At 42.6% G+C, this 17,283-nt stretch overlaps 2 protein-coding genes across 4 annotated transcripts; one reads left to right on the top strand and one right to left on the bottom strand.

The window, feature by feature from the left end:
- Window positions 1–178: 178 nt before the first annotated feature.
- Window positions 179–9,661, bottom strand: LOC130929018 (serrate RNA effector molecule homolog). Of its 2 annotated transcripts, XM_057855875.1 has the most exons (17): window positions 9,458–9,655; window positions 7,038–7,160; window positions 6,661–6,771; window positions 6,452–6,595; window positions 6,319–6,379; window positions 4,168–4,465; window positions 3,962–4,101; window positions 3,619–3,876; window positions 3,491–3,552; window positions 3,354–3,432; window positions 3,127–3,291; window positions 2,909–3,061; window positions 1,143–1,296; window positions 965–1,077; window positions 667–898; window positions 411–594; window positions 179–353 (listed from the first exon to the last, which is right to left on the bottom strand). In XM_057855875.1, the coding sequence occupies exons 2-17, from the start codon at window positions 7,154–7,156 to the stop codon at window positions 278–280; spliced, it is 2,349 nt and encodes a 782-aa protein (XP_057711858.1). In that variant the 5' UTR covers window positions 7,157–7,160; window positions 9,458–9,655; the 3' UTR covers window positions 179–277. The 2 variants fall into 2 exon arrangements, with proteins under 2 accessions (XP_057711858.1, XP_057711857.1); XM_057855874.1 differs by having other exon boundaries at window positions 411–898; window positions 9,458–9,661.
- ift46 (intraflagellar transport 46 homolog (Chlamydomonas)) lies at window positions 9,481–15,780 on the top strand. 2 transcript variants are annotated; one of them, XM_057855877.1, is made up of 6 exons: window positions 9,481–9,623; window positions 11,217–11,318; window positions 11,380–11,666; window positions 11,734–11,827; window positions 14,023–14,154; window positions 14,221–15,780. In XM_057855877.1, the coding sequence occupies exons 2-6, from the start codon at window positions 11,223–11,225 to the stop codon at window positions 14,566–14,568; spliced, it is 957 nt and encodes a 318-aa protein (XP_057711860.1). In that variant the 5' UTR covers window positions 9,481–9,623; window positions 11,217–11,222; the 3' UTR covers window positions 14,569–15,780. The 2 variants fall into 2 exon arrangements, with proteins under 2 accessions (XP_057711860.1, XP_057711859.1); XM_057855876.1 differs by lacking the exon at window positions 9,481–9,623 and adding an exon at window positions 9,690–9,973.
- The last annotated feature ends 1,503 nt before the right edge of the window (window positions 15,781–17,283 follow it).

Genomic DNA, 17,283 nt, shown 5'->3' with positions numbered 1-17,283 from the left:
TTATGAGGGAAGTCGCTGGGGACTACTTTATTTTGATCACCCACTGCACCCGAGTACGTCGGAACCGAGCAGTGATTCGGCCGCTGCCCTTGTCATATGACACTGCGGTTTCGTCGGACTTCCGCTTACGCCTCCAAGCGTTCGGCTTTGAAAATGACTTCAAAAACAAAGCGGGAGGTGTGTTTTCATAACTTTATTATGACATCATGGATTGTAAAAGTACAATTGGTCCTATGGATGAAAACAAATACAATCGCGCACACGCAGAATTCTGCATTCAGAAGAACTCCAGGTCATCAGGAGCGTCCAGGTCTCTGTACTCGATGATGGACCGCGGGTCTCCTCGCATACCCCTGTGCGCACATGAAATTTATTCAGCGCACTTCAGTTTGCAGTTATTGTTTGTTTACCTGTTAATCGGCTGTTTCCCCGGAAAGCCCCTGAAGTTGTCGTAGTGACCGCGCCCGGCGCCGAACTGGTTGACAGGGTAAGGAGGACCGCCGGTGAATCCGGGCAGCAGAGGCCTGACACCGGGCGGGTATCCAAGAAGGCTTTGCTGTTGAGGCGACTGAGCGGGAAACCCGGCAGGGGCGGCTAGAACAGAGTCAAAATATCTGAGTGTTTCGGTTGACTTGAACCAGGGCCCGAAGTTCTGACCTAGCTTACCTTGGACCGGCGGGGGCGGTGGCTTGTTCTCAGGCAACGCTGGTCTCTTAGCGTCCGTCAGGTAGTTGTTGAAGTACTCCACTTCCTGTCTGACGGCTTCCACCTTGTCGCCGTGTTTGTTGAGGATGTGCTTGCGAACGAACTCTGGTGCTTTAAACTTCTTGCCGCTCAGAGGACACAGCCACTTATCTTTGCTGAGTTCCTGAGTGTTTGCCGCCAGGAACTTTTCCACCTGCGAGAACGTAGACATCATTGTTACCGATGCGCGAGACGCCGCCATAGCTGGTAAAAGCCTCACTTCCTGTTCCGGGTCTTTCTTTCCCAGGCGCACTGCGTCATCTGTGCTCACGACTTCTGGTGGACTCAGTATTGGAGCCAGGCGTTCCTCACACATTTTCAGATGTTCGTTTACTGGCAAACCGCGAAAAGAGTACATCATCGCTTGATTGGAGCTCACGGGTGTTTGTGTTTTATACCTTCGGTTGCAGTAATTTTGGCCACAGGTAGCGGTCCTCGCACGTGGATCAGCCCACAGCGATGAGGCATGTGGTCCTCAGCCGGGTACTGGCAGAAGTTGTAGTAGTCCAACGAATGGACTACACGCAAGTAAAGTAGCAGCGTGTCCAGAACCTGCAAACACGCAAACTGCAAGACCGTGCAAAACTAGCCAAATACAATGCTAGCCAAAAGTATTGGCACCCCAACCATCTCCAAAAGACCTGAATGTTCCTGTGTCTACTGAGTGTAAAGCCCATGGCACTCTGGCTAACCTCCATAGATGTGGACGGAAAAGACAAATTGTCGAGAGACTTCAACGTAAGATTCTGCGGATGGTGGATAAAGAACCTCGACTAACATCTAAACAAGTTTAAGCTGTCCTGCAGTCTGAGGGTACAACAGTGTCTACTATCTGTCGGCGTCTGAATGAAAAGGGACTCCCACTTCTGACGCAGAGACATAAAAAAAGCCAGGCTGGAATTTGCCAAAACGTACCTGAGAAAGCCAAAACGTTTTGGAAGAATGTTCTCTGGTCAGATGAGACAAAAGTAGTGCTTTTTGGGAAAAGGCATCAACATAGAGTTTACAGGAAAAAGGCCTTCAAAGAAAAAAACATGGTCCCCACGGTCAAACATGACAGAGTTTCCCTGATGTTTTGGGGTTGCTTTGCTACCTCAGGCACTGGACTGCTTGACCGTGTGCTTGGCATTAAGAAGTCTGAAGATTACCAACACATTTTCCTGCATAATGTAGGGCCCAGTTTGACAAAACTGGAAGTTCACGGGTCTTCCAGCAGGACAATGACCCAAAACACACTTCAAAAAACACTAGAAAGCACTGGAGACTTTAAAGCAATGAGTCCAGACCTGAATCCCATTAAACACCTGTGGAGAGATCTGAAACAATTATGTTGCTGAATCAATCTAACTTTTAGACATGATTAAAAACTGTACACAAGGAGAATAATGTCTGGGTGACAAGTCAAACGGAGGGGAAAAAAAACCCCAAAGCTAACGCAAAGAAGGCTCAACCAGACATCTGTCACAAGGACAGAGAATCGTTTGGCTTTGTAAGCGTGCAGAGAGTTGACTGTTGATAGTAGTATTGTGCCAATCTGTAAAGACATGGAATTAGTAAATTGGTCACTGAGTGACTTGGACAAGATCTTCTCTACAATGCGACCAGAACCTGGACAACGCCCATGCCCCGGCGACACTTTTAAGCCTGGATTTATGGAGGATAGCTGGGGAAAATGGCGGCAGCTGTGTCTGACCACACTCGAAGTTGAAGACATCGAGGACGTGTCTCTTTTTGTTGCGCTGCTGGCTGAGATTACTCTGCAGGGGTTCGAACCCCACTTGATTCGTGGGATCATCATGAAAGTGCTGGAAAGCCAAAGGAGACAAGAGGAATTGTCTACTACGGCCGCGAGCGCTATCGCTTGGGTGCCCGCCAGCCTCAATCAAGATCTCAAGATATGAAAATGGTACCCTTCAAATCTCAGAAACCTGGAGCAGTTGGCCAAAGAAGAATGGTCTTAAATTCCAGAGGAGCATTGTAAGAAACTCATTGATGGATACCGGACGCGGTTGATTGCAGTTATTTTGTCAAAAGATTGTGCTACCACGTATTAGGCTGAGGGTGCCAATAACTTTGTAAATGAAGATATTACTACCAAAGCATTTGTAATTGCATTCATCTTCTGGGAGAAATACTTTTGGCCAGCACTGGTAACAGGACCCACCTTTAACAAGGTCTTGTCTGTCTCCACGGAGACCTCAGAGGAGACGTTGTCTTTGGCGTCGCCCGCATCGCAACCGGTCAACTCCTCCTCCTCTGCGCTCACTTCCTCGATGAGGTAATCGGTGATGTTCTTCAAGACGGGGTTGGACTCCGTCTGCGGCGTAGGCTTCGCGCGTTGGTTCCGAGTTAGACCGAGACAATTGCGAAAGGTAGTCCTACCTGTTCCTGCCAGAGCTCCGCCCTCTGGTCCAGCGTGTGCACCAGCCTGGCGGCCAGCCGCACGTCGTTCCTCGCCACGGGCTTATGCTGAGTCAGCCCGTTGACGCTGCGGACGCGCCGACACAAATCACGATTGACCACCGGAGCTAGTTCGCAGTCCCTGAGCTGAGGGGACAAGTTAGGACCGGACTGTCGTTGGGATGACGTCAAAGAGTGCTGACGGTTACCCGAATATTCTGTAGGTTCCAGCAGGTCTCCTTGATGTTGACGCCGCGGTCGAACGTCAACCAGCACCGGCGGAAGAACCTGATTTACGTTTAGAATAAGCTAATGTTGGCCACTTGAACATGCATGTTTTACTCACCCCCTATCTGGCTGAGGGTCTGACAGCGCTACCCGCAGGAAGCCTGGAAACCTGCGACACAACTGGGGGGGGGGAAAATGGACATTAGGAGTCACACGGGAGAGGCAGCCGGGGCGCCGGTCGCTCACCGCGGCTATTTCCTCTTTGGACGCGTCGGGCGGGACGCTCCTGATGAAGAGCGAGGTGGTGAGGTGCAGCGGCCGAGGCCTGGCCGGCGACGGGGGCTCTTTCTCGCTGTCGGACTGCGACGAATCGGAAGCGGAGCCCTCGCCGCTGTCGGCCGACATGCTGCGCTTCCTCTTCCTGCCTTTCTTGGACTCCTCCTCTTCCTTTTCCTCTTTCTCCTCTTCTTCCTCTTCCCCGTTTTCCTTGCCCTCATCATCTTTCTGTAATGGACCAGCGCCTTTTAGTTGCATAGGAACTAACCCTAAATTGAAAGGATTACTAATCTTAATGCAACTGCATACTTACCTCGCACCGGGCTCCGCCCACTTCTCTTGCGGCCGGCTCCTCACTCTGACTTGCTACTGACTCGCCACGGCTAACGTTCTCCCCGCCAGGCTCTAGCACCTTCAGGTCCAGATCTGTACCTCCCTCCATCTTGATGACGGCTGTGGACGAGAACGCGAGGTGAGAAGTCCGTCCCACCACATCCTTCCCACCGGAGTCCGACTGACCTGCATCCAGCACTTTGATAATGGCGGTGGCGTACTCCATGTCCAGCGCCACGTCGTCCAGCCACTTGTTGTCCCACAGGAAGAGGAAAACGCCAAGACGGCGTTTGAACGCGGCCATAGACTCCGCCTTCCTAGCCGCGATATCGTCAGGGTGGTATTTGGAGCGGAACCACTCCTGGTCTTTGTGCTGGACGAAAAAGTCCTGCAGCTGCTGGCGTCGGAAGTCCACTTTGTACTGATTGTAGCGCTTGACAGCCTCCGTCTCGTCCACGCTGTCCTCAGTGTTCAGCAGGAAGTCCTGGCAACAAACTCCAGACGTCACGTTGAGTCCCTATTTCGTGTTTTTTATCCGTGTTCTGTATTAATTTTTACTCATGATGGGGTGGCCATGTTGGTAGGGGCAACTTTCCCACCATAAATTATTTGTTGACATTCAAATGAAGTCCTAACTAGCTTATTTCTCTTTGTAAAAGACTTGATTTCAATGTCAACACATTGACTTTAGTGGGAAAGTTGCCCCTACCAACATGGCTGTCCTGAGTCCCCACCAATGCCAGTCTATGAGTAAATAGCAAATGTGTTGACATTAAGTCAATGCGTTGACATTCAAATCAAGTCCTAACTAGCTTATTTCTCTTTGAAAAGATTTTATCAATGTCAAAGCATCCGCTTTTTACTCATTGACTGCCATTGATATGGCGGCCATGTTGCTAGGGGCAACTTTCCCGCCAAAATCAATGTGTTGACATTCAAATGAAATCCTAACTAGCTTATTTCTCTTAGTAAAATATAATTTTAATCAATCAACGCATTTGCTATTTACTCATTGACTGCCATTGGTGGGGCATCAGGACAGCCATGTTGGTAGGGGCAACTTTCCCACCAAAATCAATGTGTTGACATTCAAATGAAGTTCTAACTAGCATATTTCTCTTTGAATAGATGATTTTATCTATGTTAGAGCATCTGTTATTTACTCAGTAGCCACCATTGATGGGGCTGCAAGGCGGCCATGTTGGTAGGGGCAACTTCCATACCAAAGTCAATGCTTTGACATTAAAATGGAAGTCCTAACTAACTTGTTTCTCTTTTAAAAGATGATTTTATCAATGTTAGAGCATCTGTTATTTACACAGTAGCCGCCATTGATGAGACTGCAAGGCAGCCATGTTGGTAGGGGCAACTTCCCTACCAAAGTCAATGCTTTGACATTAAAATGAAGTCCTAACTAGCTTGTTTCTCTTTTAAAAGATGATTTTTATCAATGCTCCATGTTGGTAGGGGCAACTTACCCACCAAAGTCAATGTTTTGACATTACAATGAAGTCCTAACTTGCTTGTTTTTCTTTTGAAAGATGATTTTTATCAATGATAGAGCATCTGTTATTTACGCAGTAGCTGCCATTGATGGAGCTGCAAGGCAGCCATGTTGGTATGGGCAACTTCCCTACCAAAGTCAATGCTTTGACATTAAAATGAAGTCCTAACTAGCTTATTTCTCTTTGAAAAGATGATTTTATCAATGTCAAAGCATCTGCTTTTTACTGATTGACTGCCATTGATAGAGCGGCCATGTTGGTAGGGGCAACTTTCCCATCAAAATGTGTTGACATTAAAATGAAGTCCTAACTAGCTTATTTCTCCTTGAAAAGATTATTTTATCAAAGTCAAAGCATCTGCTTTTTACTCATTGACTGCCATTGATGGAGCCGCCATGTTGGTAGGGGCAACTTTCCCACAAAATCAAGTCCTAATTAGCTTATTTCTTTTGATAAAATCATCTTTTAAACAAGAAGTAAGCTAGTTAGGACTTCATTTGAATGTCAACACATTTATTTTGGTGGGAAAGTTGCCACTACGAACATGGCCCCCCTATCAATGGCAGTCAATAAGTAAAAAGCGGATGCTTTGACATTGATAAAATCACGTTTTCAAAGAAAGCGTTTGCTATTTACTCATTGACTGCCCTTGATAGTTGTCTAACTATTAAGTTACCCTATTAGGTGAAATATCTCGTTTTCTCATGTATATCTATTATTGCTCTTTACCCCCAAAAAAAAAGTTTTATCCAATTACTCGATTAATTGATTTTCAGTTGAATATTCGATTACTAAAATATGCTATAGCTGCAACCCTATTCTGTATATTCACCTTGAAGCTCCTCATGGTTGGGGGTCCGGGAGGTGGCAGGTCAGGATCCACCATTGCTAACCTGAAGGAAGGTAATGATATAACTGTCTCACCACATAGCAAGTCTAATAACCTAGGTACTACGCATACGCACCTTCCCTGTAGCGGGTGAGCTACATGATGTATGGGGAGCTGAGGGATATCGGGTGGCCAACCCTGCGGGCCCACCCTTGGGAACAAAGCCGCACCTCCTCCGAAGGGCTGCTCGAAGCGGTAGGGCTCGACACGATGGTCATCCCTGAGGAAACCGGAGCAAGTTGAGCCGTCCAAATCCACGTAAATTACAGGCGGGTGACCACTCACCAGTCTCTCCTCATGCGCTTGTGCTGAGGGCTCATGTGTCTCGGAGGTGAAAACCTCTCTCTACGCCCGCGATCGTAGTCCCGCCTTCTCTCTCTGCCGCGTTCCCAATCCCTGAGTGCACAAATTACACAAGCCCTGTAGCCTCTTCCTCTATCGAAAATTATTACTTTTTTTTTTTTTACCCAGATATCTCAAAGTAACACATTTTACAGCTGTAATTGCAATATCATGATACCGTGATATTTTGGCTTATGGTTATCATACCGTCAGAATCTCATACCGGCACATGCCTACTTACAAGTCAAAATTTCAATCACAGTACCACTGGAACCACTAATCCACTGTGCTTGGATGTCATTTTCTAATCATCATTTCACCTGTCCGGCCAATCGTCCCGTCGCCTCTCTTCTCGCTCCCGGGAACGCTCCATGTCGCTTCGCTCTCTTCGGAACTTGTCCCGCCGCCTCCTGTCGAACTCATCATCGCTGTCTCCCATCGTTCTGCGAACATTTGGACATACGCTTTGGTCATTTTCTGACGAGGGTGACCACCTGTTCAGTTTTAGGACGGACAAGGCCTTTTCAGTGATGCGCGTCCAGCACAACCCATTAGCCGGACGCTATTTGTCCGCGTTTCACTTTATGCGACGCAACTCAGCCCCACGGTTGTCACAACTGGTCTGTGATTGGCCAAGAGTTGAAACGTCTGATATCATTGGTTCAATAAAATAGTACTGAAACGATTAATCAATTAAATCATGTAATTCAATTAGAAAAAAACTTAGAATTCAATTTGTGTCTTCGATTGATCGTTTAATTAGTGGTGTTGCGATGGTTTGTTTTGAAAGTGTTGTATTTAGTGTAATTAATTTGGGAGGATCCACTGCCCTCTGGTGACAACTGTGAATATGATATTAACTGAAGAGCAGCTGCTCCCTGTTAAGGACAACATAAGGCTTAAATACGTTTTTGTTTGAGATAATATGTTTGTTTATACATTCATAATTTAGTTTACAGGGATGTTTAGCAGTTTTTGGCTTAATGTGTATTTGAACAATTTGAGAGAATTGTATTTTAAAAAATTAAGCATTTTATAGCATTTAAGCTAGCGGACTTTTTCCATGCAAGTTAGGTTAATTTGATAGACTAAATTTAGATATCAATTTAGTGCTGCAACGATTAATCGATTAACTCAAGTAATTCAATTAGAAAAAAGATTCCAATTAAATTTAAATTTGGTTTAATTAAAGTGGTGTTTAAATGGTTTGTTTTGAAAGTTTTTCTCATTTTATTTTATTGATTTTTGTGGATACACTGCCCTCTAGTGGCAACATTGAATATGGCAACTCATTTCACATGGCTGAATCCAGCTGCTCCCTGTTAAAGCCATTTTTTTTTTTTAATGCATTTAATATTTTAGTTTATTGGTATGTTTAGCCATTTTTTGTGAGAGTGTGTTTGAACCAACTCTTAAGAGCATTGGGAAAAAAATAATGTTAGCATTTTATAGCATTTCAGAATACAGACTTTTTCTATGTAAGTTAGCCAATTGTTCATTTTTTTTTCATTACTTAATCGATAGCTGCAGCCCTACAATAAAATGTAGACAATGTAGAAATGTAAACTAAGCTTCACGTGTGGCTATCCGACAACGTCATTTCCTCGCTGAGATTTTACAACAGTGCTAGCAAACATGCCAAAACGGCGGACATATTTTGATATTGAATGGACGAAAGAGCACGATTTCCTTGCCAAAAGCAGTCAAGACTCGTAACCTAACCCTAAACCCTACGGTATAAAAAAAAAAACTAAACTAAATGAGGATCTAAGTACAACAAAAGAACAAATAGCTAACTTACATAGTATTGTCCACCAACTTAAATGCTAAAAGATGCTAACTTAGTTTTACAACTCTCTTAAAAAATTGTTCAAACACATATTAACAAAATTACGAATGCATTAAAAAAATATTAGCTCAAACAAAAGCTTAGCTTATGTTGGTCCTAACAGGAAGCGGCAGGATTCAGCCATGTGAAATGAGGTATTTCTTATTGACTGTCGCCAGCAAAGGCCAGTGTATCCACCCAAAACAGTAAAACTAAATGCAAACACTTTCAAAACAAACCATTCCAACGACACTTTAATTAAACGAATACTCGAAGTAGCAAAATTTAAATTAATTCGAATCGTTTTTCTAATCAAATTACTCGAGTTAATCGTTACAGCACGAAACAAAATTTGCATTAAACAAAAATTGTCCAAAAAGTTTGACCTTTAATTGGTATTTTTTACTATTTAGTTACACAAATATGATCTGTAAACTGTGCAAAACTTTATTGTTGATGAAAATACACTGCAAGTCTTTTTTTTTTTATATATATATGTCCCCCATTTTGACCATATGGAAGTTGTCACCCTATATTTGACTCTGATAATGTCTTAAAGTTTGGCTTGTTATTGTTGATTCGCAACTTATAAATGCATGTGTAATTACTAAAAACACATTCTGCAGTTACATAAACAATTACTTATATGCGTGGGCACTATTTTGCTCATTATTCCCTAGTTAAATTAACCCAAATACACAGTGAAATAAAGTTATATGTATTGTACTGTGCTGATATACGAACTTTTCAATAGCGGCTAACAGCTAATGCTAGCTCGACGGTAGCCTTCCTATGGCTGAAGCGCCGCCAGTTTGCTACAATTTCAACGTTATAACCACCACTCAAGAGTGTATTAAGTAAAGTTTTTTTGCAAATATTTTTCTCAGTTTTTCTTAATGATGAGCAAATTACCTGGAAAGGTTCCGAAACAAAAATACGAGAAGCTAGAGCACACAACGGTCCCGCCGCGACAGCGACCAATCATGACACTCTTTCCGGGCCGACGTTGCCCTCTAGTGCCCCGGAAGACGAAAGACACTATTTTTAAGTGCACTATTTTGCCTTCGACTAAATCACAGTAAGCAACTTTTTACTTCCGATGCCTTTAGTGTGGTGCTGAGTCATTTTATCTATTTTTTTGATAAGAGAGCGCCTTTTTAACCTGCTGTTTTGTTGGATAATCGAAGAAGAACATGCATTACGCGTCGAGAGAAGAAGAAAACAACAATATGGCGTCTTCGGTTGCTAGGCTACAGAAGCGTTTGTGTACTTTTGTAGCAAGCAAGAGCTAATTAAGACTGGGAGCTGCTTGTTTGTTTGTTTTTTTTTTTGGACATTTCAGTCCAAGGACGGCGGCGACTGGAATTCCGTTGCGGAAAATCATTCAAAGCTCATTGTTCGCTGATGCTAGAGGGCTAACGTTAGCATGTAAGCTATGAAAACCAGTACTAGCATAAGTCTAAGCGACGCCGACAAGTATTGAATGGGAATTTAGCCTTATGCAGTGAAGCTATGCTATACTAACATGTTGAAAATGTGGCAAAAATAGTCATGCTTCTGTTTGGTGCTGCAACGATTAACTCGAGTAATTCGTTTAGAAAAAAAGATACAAATTTAGCTTGTTGTGGTTTGTTTTGAAAGTGTTTGCATTTAGTTTTTATTGATTTGAGTGGATTCACTGCCCTTTACTGGTGACGGTGAATAAGATATAACTCATTTCACATGGCTGAATCCAGCTGCTCCCTGTTAAGACCAATATAAGCTACGTTTTTGTTTGAGCTAATGTTTTTGTTAATGCATTCGTAATTTAGTTCATAGGTATATTTAGCCGTTTTTTTGTGGGAATATGTGTTTGGGGAAAGTTATCATTTTGTAGCTTTTAAGCTAGCTGACTTTTGCTATGTAAGTTAGCTAATTGTTCTTTTGTTGTGCTTAGATCTTAATTAGTTTTTTTAATACAGTTTGAGGCTCAGCTCAGGTATGTTAATTTTTTATGTTCTTATTTCGATTACTTGAGGATTTGAACTAGCATTTAGCATTAAGTAATGAAGCTATGCTATGCTAACATGTTGAAAATGTGGCAAAAATACGAACGCTGTTGTTTAGTGCTGCAACGATTAATCGATTAACTCGAGTAATTCGATTAGGAAAAAAAGATTTGAATTAAATTTTGCTGCTTCGACTATTTGTTTGATCAAGGTGATGTTTTAATGTTTATTTTGAAAGTGTGTGCATTTAGTTTTATTGTTTTGGGTGGATACACTGCCCTCTAGTGACTTATTTTACATGGCTGAATCCAGCTGCTCCCTGTTAAGACCAACATAAGCTAAGTTTTTGCTTGAGCTAATGTTTTTTTTTTAAATTTATTTATTTAGGTATATCCAGCCGTTTTTTGTGGGAATATGTGTCGGGGAAAAAAAGTTAGCATTTTATAGCATTCAAGCTAGCGGACTTTTACTATGTAACTTAGCTTATTGTTCTTTTTTGTACTTTGATGCTCATTTTTTTTTTTTTTTTAATACCGTTTAAGGCTCAGCTTAGGCATTTTAATTCTTTATGTTCCTTATCCGATTACTTCATTATTCGAATGAACTAGTTTATCGATTAATCGACTACTAAAATAGTTTGATAGCTGCAGCCCTACTGTTGTTGATGTTCTTGTCCTGTATAGTTCTCCATGGAGCGAGCCGACAGACGACTGTTGAAGAACCAACCGTTCGACGAAAGCGTTGATGTCAGCGACTCGGCGGAGGAGACGAGCATTCGCGTCCAGGTATTGAGGGTACTCGGGGTAAAATGTCCAACCGGGCAGTCAACGGTCCTCCTTTTCTCAGGCCGAGCTCGGGAGAAACAGGAGAGGTCGCGGCATGATGTCCAACCACAGCAGCGGCGACGAGATGGACGAAGACCGAGAGCCCGTGAGGGCCAAAGATCTGATGGGAGGTCAGGCCGGGGTCAGTCCTAACGAGGAGGACGACGAGGACGAAGAAGAAGACGCCGACGATTCGGAGGACGATGATGACGAGTCGACGAAGGACCCCGAGGGGATGTACGACCCGGCTGACTACGACAACCTCCCCGTCAGCACTGAGATCAAAGAGTTATTTCAGTACATCGTGCGGTGAGTCTTGACGTTGACACGCAAACACTGACTCAACGACCAACTGACTGCGCGCGGCCTCTTGCAGGTACTGCCCTGAGTCCATCGAGCTAGAATACAGCCTGAGACCCTTCATCCCGGATTACATCCCTGCCGTGGGCGACATCGACGCCTTTCTAAAGGTGGGTTCGTCTTCTTTTCTTCTAGCATAGACTTTATAACCTATTGACATCACACGGGAAACGGGGCCAATCCGTAGGGGGCCAAATTTCAAAAACTTGTGGCTCCCGGGGAGTGGCCTCCCTTCTGCCTGGGCTGCCAGCCACGGGAGTAGGGGTAGGTCAGGGCTCCGACCTCCCGTCGTCCGGCAGCGGCTCCTCAACATTCTCCTGCCTTCGCCTTCCCCTTTCTTCTCTGCCTGGGTGTCCGCCCTGTGCTCCGCGGTTGGTCGCTGGCTGAACGCCGGTGTATCGGCTGGATGTCGCCTGTTCCGGCGGGGGACCCTGCACTGCTCTGGGCTCGATGGGCCGTTGAGGGTCCCGTGGCGTGCTGTACCAGTTTGGGGGCTGCGGCAGGGATATACAGTTTGGGGGTGGGTGTGGGACTGGTGGTGCGTCCCCTTCCCATCCCTGAGGGCTGGTTGATATGAGCACGGGTGGCCCGGGGGGACCACCCTGGATCCCCGGGGGGTGACGATGGCTCCTTTGCTGCGCTGAGGGATGAGTCCTCGACTTGTACAAGTCCCTGTACCTCGCCGTCTTCTACCCTCCTCGACTCTGCTCCTTCTTCTGCCAGCTGGCCAGTCCAAGGCCTTGTTCCTCCTCGCTTTTGAAGTCACATCCTTGGGGAAGTTTGCACCAACAGTTGAAAAGGGACCGCCAGGAACTCCAGCAGGTGCTCTTGTGCTTCCTGCATGTCAGGGAGTCCCAGAGTGACATTCCAAAGTATCCCATGTGGGCCATGGGGAGGGATGACCACATCTCCAGATCTCCTTTGTCCTCTGGAACATCTCCAGGATCTCGGCCCTGTGTGTCCCTGTGTTCCTCCTTGCTGGGGTTGACGACCGCCATGATGAACCCGACACGCTGCTTCTCGATCGAAGCGTGCGCCAACACCTTCTAGGTCAACTTGTAGCTGGCCTTGACAGACTTGTAGTTCTCCTACCTGGCCAGCACCTTCCAGCTAGCGATTTGGGCCGTCCTCATCCTCTCAGGCTCCTAAAAGACATGTTTGTTTTAAAAAGATAGGTGTTTTGGTTCATATTTTTTTATAAAATGAATAATGCTGGCCACTTACTTCAGCCCCAGGACACCTGGGCTGCACCTTACAGCCGTTGTTGTGGAAGCTGCTGTAGATGTTCTTCCAAAGGTGCACAGGGTCAAAGTAGACGAAGATTTGCTTGTTGCCGTCGGCGTAGGGGTTGGTGTACGACAATGGTGTTTCACTGAAAGCCATTAGATTGGAAATATTACATAAAATAAAACACGTAAAAGCAGATTGTTGAGCCAGACGCTCTGCTTCTCGATCGAAGCACGTGTCAACACCTTCTAGGTCAACTTGTAGCCGGCCTTGACAGACTTGTAGTTCCCCCACCTGGCCAGAACCTAACGACTCGAGAATCAGGCCGTCCTCATCCTCTCAGGCTCCTAAAAAACATATTTGTTTTAGAAAGACAGGTGTTTTGATTCATCTTTTTTATAAAGTGAATAATGCTGGACACTTACTTCAGCCCCAGGACACCTGGGCTGCACCATACAGCCGTAGTTGTGGAAGCTGCTGTAGATGTTATTCCAAAGGTGCACAAGGTCAAAGTAGACAAAGATCTGCTTTTTGCCGTTGACGTAGGGCTTGGTGTAGGACTATGGTGTTTCACTGAAACTTATTAGATTGAAATATTACATAAAATAAAACACGTAAAAGCTGATCGTTGAGCCCGACACTCTGCTTCTCGATCGAAGCGCGCGCCAGCACCTTCTGGCTCAACTTGTAGCAGGCCTCATCCTCACAGGCTCCTAAAAAATATGATTATTTTCGAAAGATAGGTGTTTTGGTTCATCTTTTTTATAAAGTGAATAATGCTGGCCACTTACTTCAGCCCCAGGCCACCTAGGCTGCACCTTACAGCCGTTGTTGTGGAAGCTGCTGTAGATGTTCTTCCAAAGGTGCACAGGGTCAAAGCAGACGAAGATCTGCTTGTTGCCGTTAGCATATGGGGTTGGTGTAGGACCATGGTGTTTCCCTGAAAGTTATTAAATTGAAATATTACATTGCCGTAGCAAAACAATGAGGTTTTATGTTGAAATTCTTGTGAATAAATGCTTAAATCCCTGAATTCTTTAGAGATATGGACGTAAAACAGTGCAGTCTATTCTTCTAGGTCCCGAGGCCGGACAACAAACCGGACGGGCTCGGCCTTCTGGTTTTGGACGAGCCCAGCATCAAACAGTCCGACCCCACGCTGTTGTCGTTGTGGTTTTCCGAGGAAACCAAGCAGCACGCCACCAGCGAGGTAGGAAAACGAGCTTATTTTGAAAGCTAGCGCACGGTATTAGCTCGCTATCTTCTGTATTTCTAGCTCAAGGTGACCAGCGTCTCCAGTCCCCAGTCCAATCCACGCGCCGTGGACAGCTGGGTGGAGAGCATCGGCGCCCTGCACCGCTCCAAGGCGGCGGCTAGCGTGCAGTACGCGCGCGCCATGCCCGACATCGACGCCCTCATGCAGGAGTGGCCGCCAGAGGTGGAGGAAACCCTCGGTCGCGTTCAGCTGCCCCCCGCCCGTCTCTCCTGCAGCCTGCCGCAGTACTGCGATATCGTCTGCGCCCTGCTGGACGTCCCCGTGTACTGCAGCCGTATCCAAGCTCTGCACTTGCTTTTTAGTCTTTTCCTGGAGTTCAGAGACTCGCAGCACTTTGCGCGCACCTGACCGCAATTTAAAATACAGGTAGTCCCCGGGTTACTCGATCCAATTTCGACTTTACCACGCCTGTGTCTCGTCGTTTTTTTTTGTTTTTGTTTTTTTAAAAAAATGACTTTTGTTTTGTGATGCACGCTTTTATTTTGGCGCAGGAAGCATAGAGCAGGTTGTACTTCCGCACGCAAGTATGGGGCGCCATTTGTATTTTATGGGTGAAACACGGTAATATAACAAGGGTCGCGATGCAGAAATTGCATTAATGAAGGAGTGGTCGAGGTTTTCTTTTGCATATATTTACCCTCATAAACGTTTTTTTTCAATATTTCTTTGTTTGGATCGATTATTTATCATCTAATATATTATGGAAAATGCGACAGTAACACAAAAAATACAATTGTGATAGTTATGAGGTAGGTATCCGTGACTTTTTTACAGACGCTAATTCTTTTCATTGTGACGTAATTTGTTTAAAAGTTTAAAATATGCGAGTGAATAATTTTTAAAAGTCGTTTTTTTTAAAACTAAATATTAGACATCAATTAATGATTCTAAGAATAAAGTTAGACATTTCGAATAATAAATACGATTACTTAGCGGTAGCGCGACGTCTGTAAACGGGGGTTTCCAGGGTAAAACAGACAAATTAAAAATAATTCAGGACTCAAGATGCCTCAAGAATCTGCTATGGCAGCATTTAGACATCTTGTTCTATTAAACACAACAGTTCTTTTGGCTTAAAACACAGCAATTTATTTTAAAGAGGAGTGCAAGAGCAGAAATTGCTTTTTCAGCCTTGTCTGTGTTTTCCGCCATATGTATTTGTAAATAATAATTATTAGTCTTGAATGTCTAAATCCAGAACTAGATATTTAAATTTAAATCTTAAATATACATGTTAAACTTAAATATAAATCTTAAATTTATACCCCAAATCTAAATATTAAATATAAATCTTAAATAAAAATCCTAAATCTAAATCTTGAATCTAAATGTTCAACATAAATCTCAAATATATATCTGAACCCTTTAAAGCCTGCAACATGAGGCAATTGTCAGAGAATCCCAAAATTTAAAAAAATAAGGTCCTAATGGTACTTTTTTCAAATTTGTAAAAAAAGAAAAATCAAAATGATTAATAAGTGCTCTGATATCTACTATAACCCTTGCTAAATCCAGATTTTTTTTTTTCTCATGGAACCTGCAGATGCATCTGTTGACTTGGGTCCGTTTTTTTTTTTTTTTTTTTTTTTTTTTTTTTTTTTTTTTTTATAAATATCAAAATTCTAAATTAGAGTCTCAAAATAATGAAATTCTAAGTGTATCAAATGTGATACATTAGGCTGTAAGGGGTTAAATGTAAATCTTACATATATATCTCAAATATAAATCTTAAATCTAGTATTTAGATTTAGGATTTATATTGAAGATTTACATTGAGGATGTAAATTAAGGATTTACACTGAAGATGTATATTTAAAGATTATATATTAAGTTTTATCTTTAACATTTAGATTTAATGTTTAGTTTTAAGATTTAAGATTTAAATTTAGGATATAAATTTAAGCTTTACATTTAAGATATATAATCTTAAACTTAAATATAAACCCTAAATGTATATCTCGAATCTAAATATCAAATATAAATATAAATCTTAAATAGAAATCCTAAATCTAAATCTCAAATTTAAATCTTAAATCTAGTATTTAGATTTAGGATTTATATTTAAGGTTTACATTGAGGACATACATTTTGGATTTACATTGAAGATGTATATTTAAGATTTATATTATTTAAATTTTACATTTAACATTTAGATTTAAGGTTTAGTTTTAAGATTTAAATTTAGGATATAAATTTAAGCTTTGCATTTAAGATATATATCTTAAACTTAAGTATAAACCCTAAATTTATATCCCAAATCTAAATATCAAATATAAATATAAATCTTACATAGAAATCCTAAATCTAAACCTTGAATCTAAATGTTCAACATAAACCTCAAATATATATCTTAAATGTAAATCTTAAATATATATCTTAAATTTAAATCTTAAATCTAGTATTTGGATTTAACATTTTTATTTAAGATTTACATTGAGGATGTAAATTTCGGATTTACATTGAAGATGTATATTTAAGATATATATTTTTTATATTTTATATTTAACATTTAGATTTAAGATTTAGTTTTAGGATTAAGATTAAAGATTTAAATTTAAGATATAAATTTAAGGTTTACATTTAAGATAAATATCTTAAACTTAAATATATGTTTTACATTCAAGATTTAAATTAAATTTATTTCTAAATGTAAACATTCAGGTCTAAAATTATTCAAAAATAAATAAGTTAAGCAAGTGAAAAGGGGTCAATGTAACTGTGAACATAATTAAAGTACTATAATTCACTTAATAATAGTCTGGTCAATTCTATGGGAAGACAATCTAAATTACTGATATAACTGAAGTCATATAATGCAAATAAGGTTGCTTAAAAGTTGGTGGGGACAATTTGAGCATCCTGAAAAGTTGCTTGTGATACGTCCCTATGCAAACCTACGCCCTTGCTTCAAATGAATTGGACGTGAGCGCCGTCAATAAGTTAAGAAAGCGAGGAGCGCAAGGCAACATTAAAAAGGAATGGAAATGATGAAGTGCTGCTGAGTCAAGCAGGCGGCGGCCTTATACAATGCGGCCTGTCACGTACGTGCTGGACGGTTGCCAT

Source organism: Corythoichthys intestinalis, chromosome 13 (genome assembly GCF_030265065.1).
Source record: "Corythoichthys intestinalis isolate RoL2023-P3 chromosome 13, ASM3026506v1, whole genome shotgun sequence".
Taxonomy (NCBI): domain Eukaryota; kingdom Metazoa; phylum Chordata; class Actinopteri; order Syngnathiformes; family Syngnathidae; genus Corythoichthys; species Corythoichthys intestinalis.
Note: the sequence above shows the minus strand (reverse complement) of the source record. Positions and strands in the feature narration are given on the sequence as shown.

Bases quoted from the DNA above. Each gene is read 5' to 3' on its own strand.
- ift46 (XM_057855877.1), top strand. From the start codon at position 11,223: ATGGAGCGAGCCGACAGACGACTGTTGAAGAACCAACCGTTCGACGAA. The intron at 11,667-11,733 runs GTGAGTCTTGAC...GGCCTCTTGCAG, and splicing joins TTATTTCAGTACATCGTGCG to GTACTGCCCTGAGTCCATCG. The intron at 11,828-14,022 runs GTGGGTTCGTCT...CTATTCTTCTAG, and splicing joins ACATCGACGCCTTTCTAAAG to GTCCCGAGGCCGGACAACAA.
- LOC130929018 (XM_057855874.1), bottom strand. From the start codon at position 7,156: ATGGGAGACAGCGATGATGAGTTCGACAGGAGGCGGCGGGACAAGTTC. The intron at 4,102-4,167 runs GTCAGTCGGACT...TCTCGTCCACAG, and splicing joins TATCAAAGTGCTGGATGCAG to CCGTCATCAAGATGGAGGGA. The intron at 3,433-3,490 runs GTGAGTAAAACA...AACGTAAATCAG, and splicing joins GACCCTCAGCCAGATAGGGG to GTTCTTCCGCCGGTGCTGGT.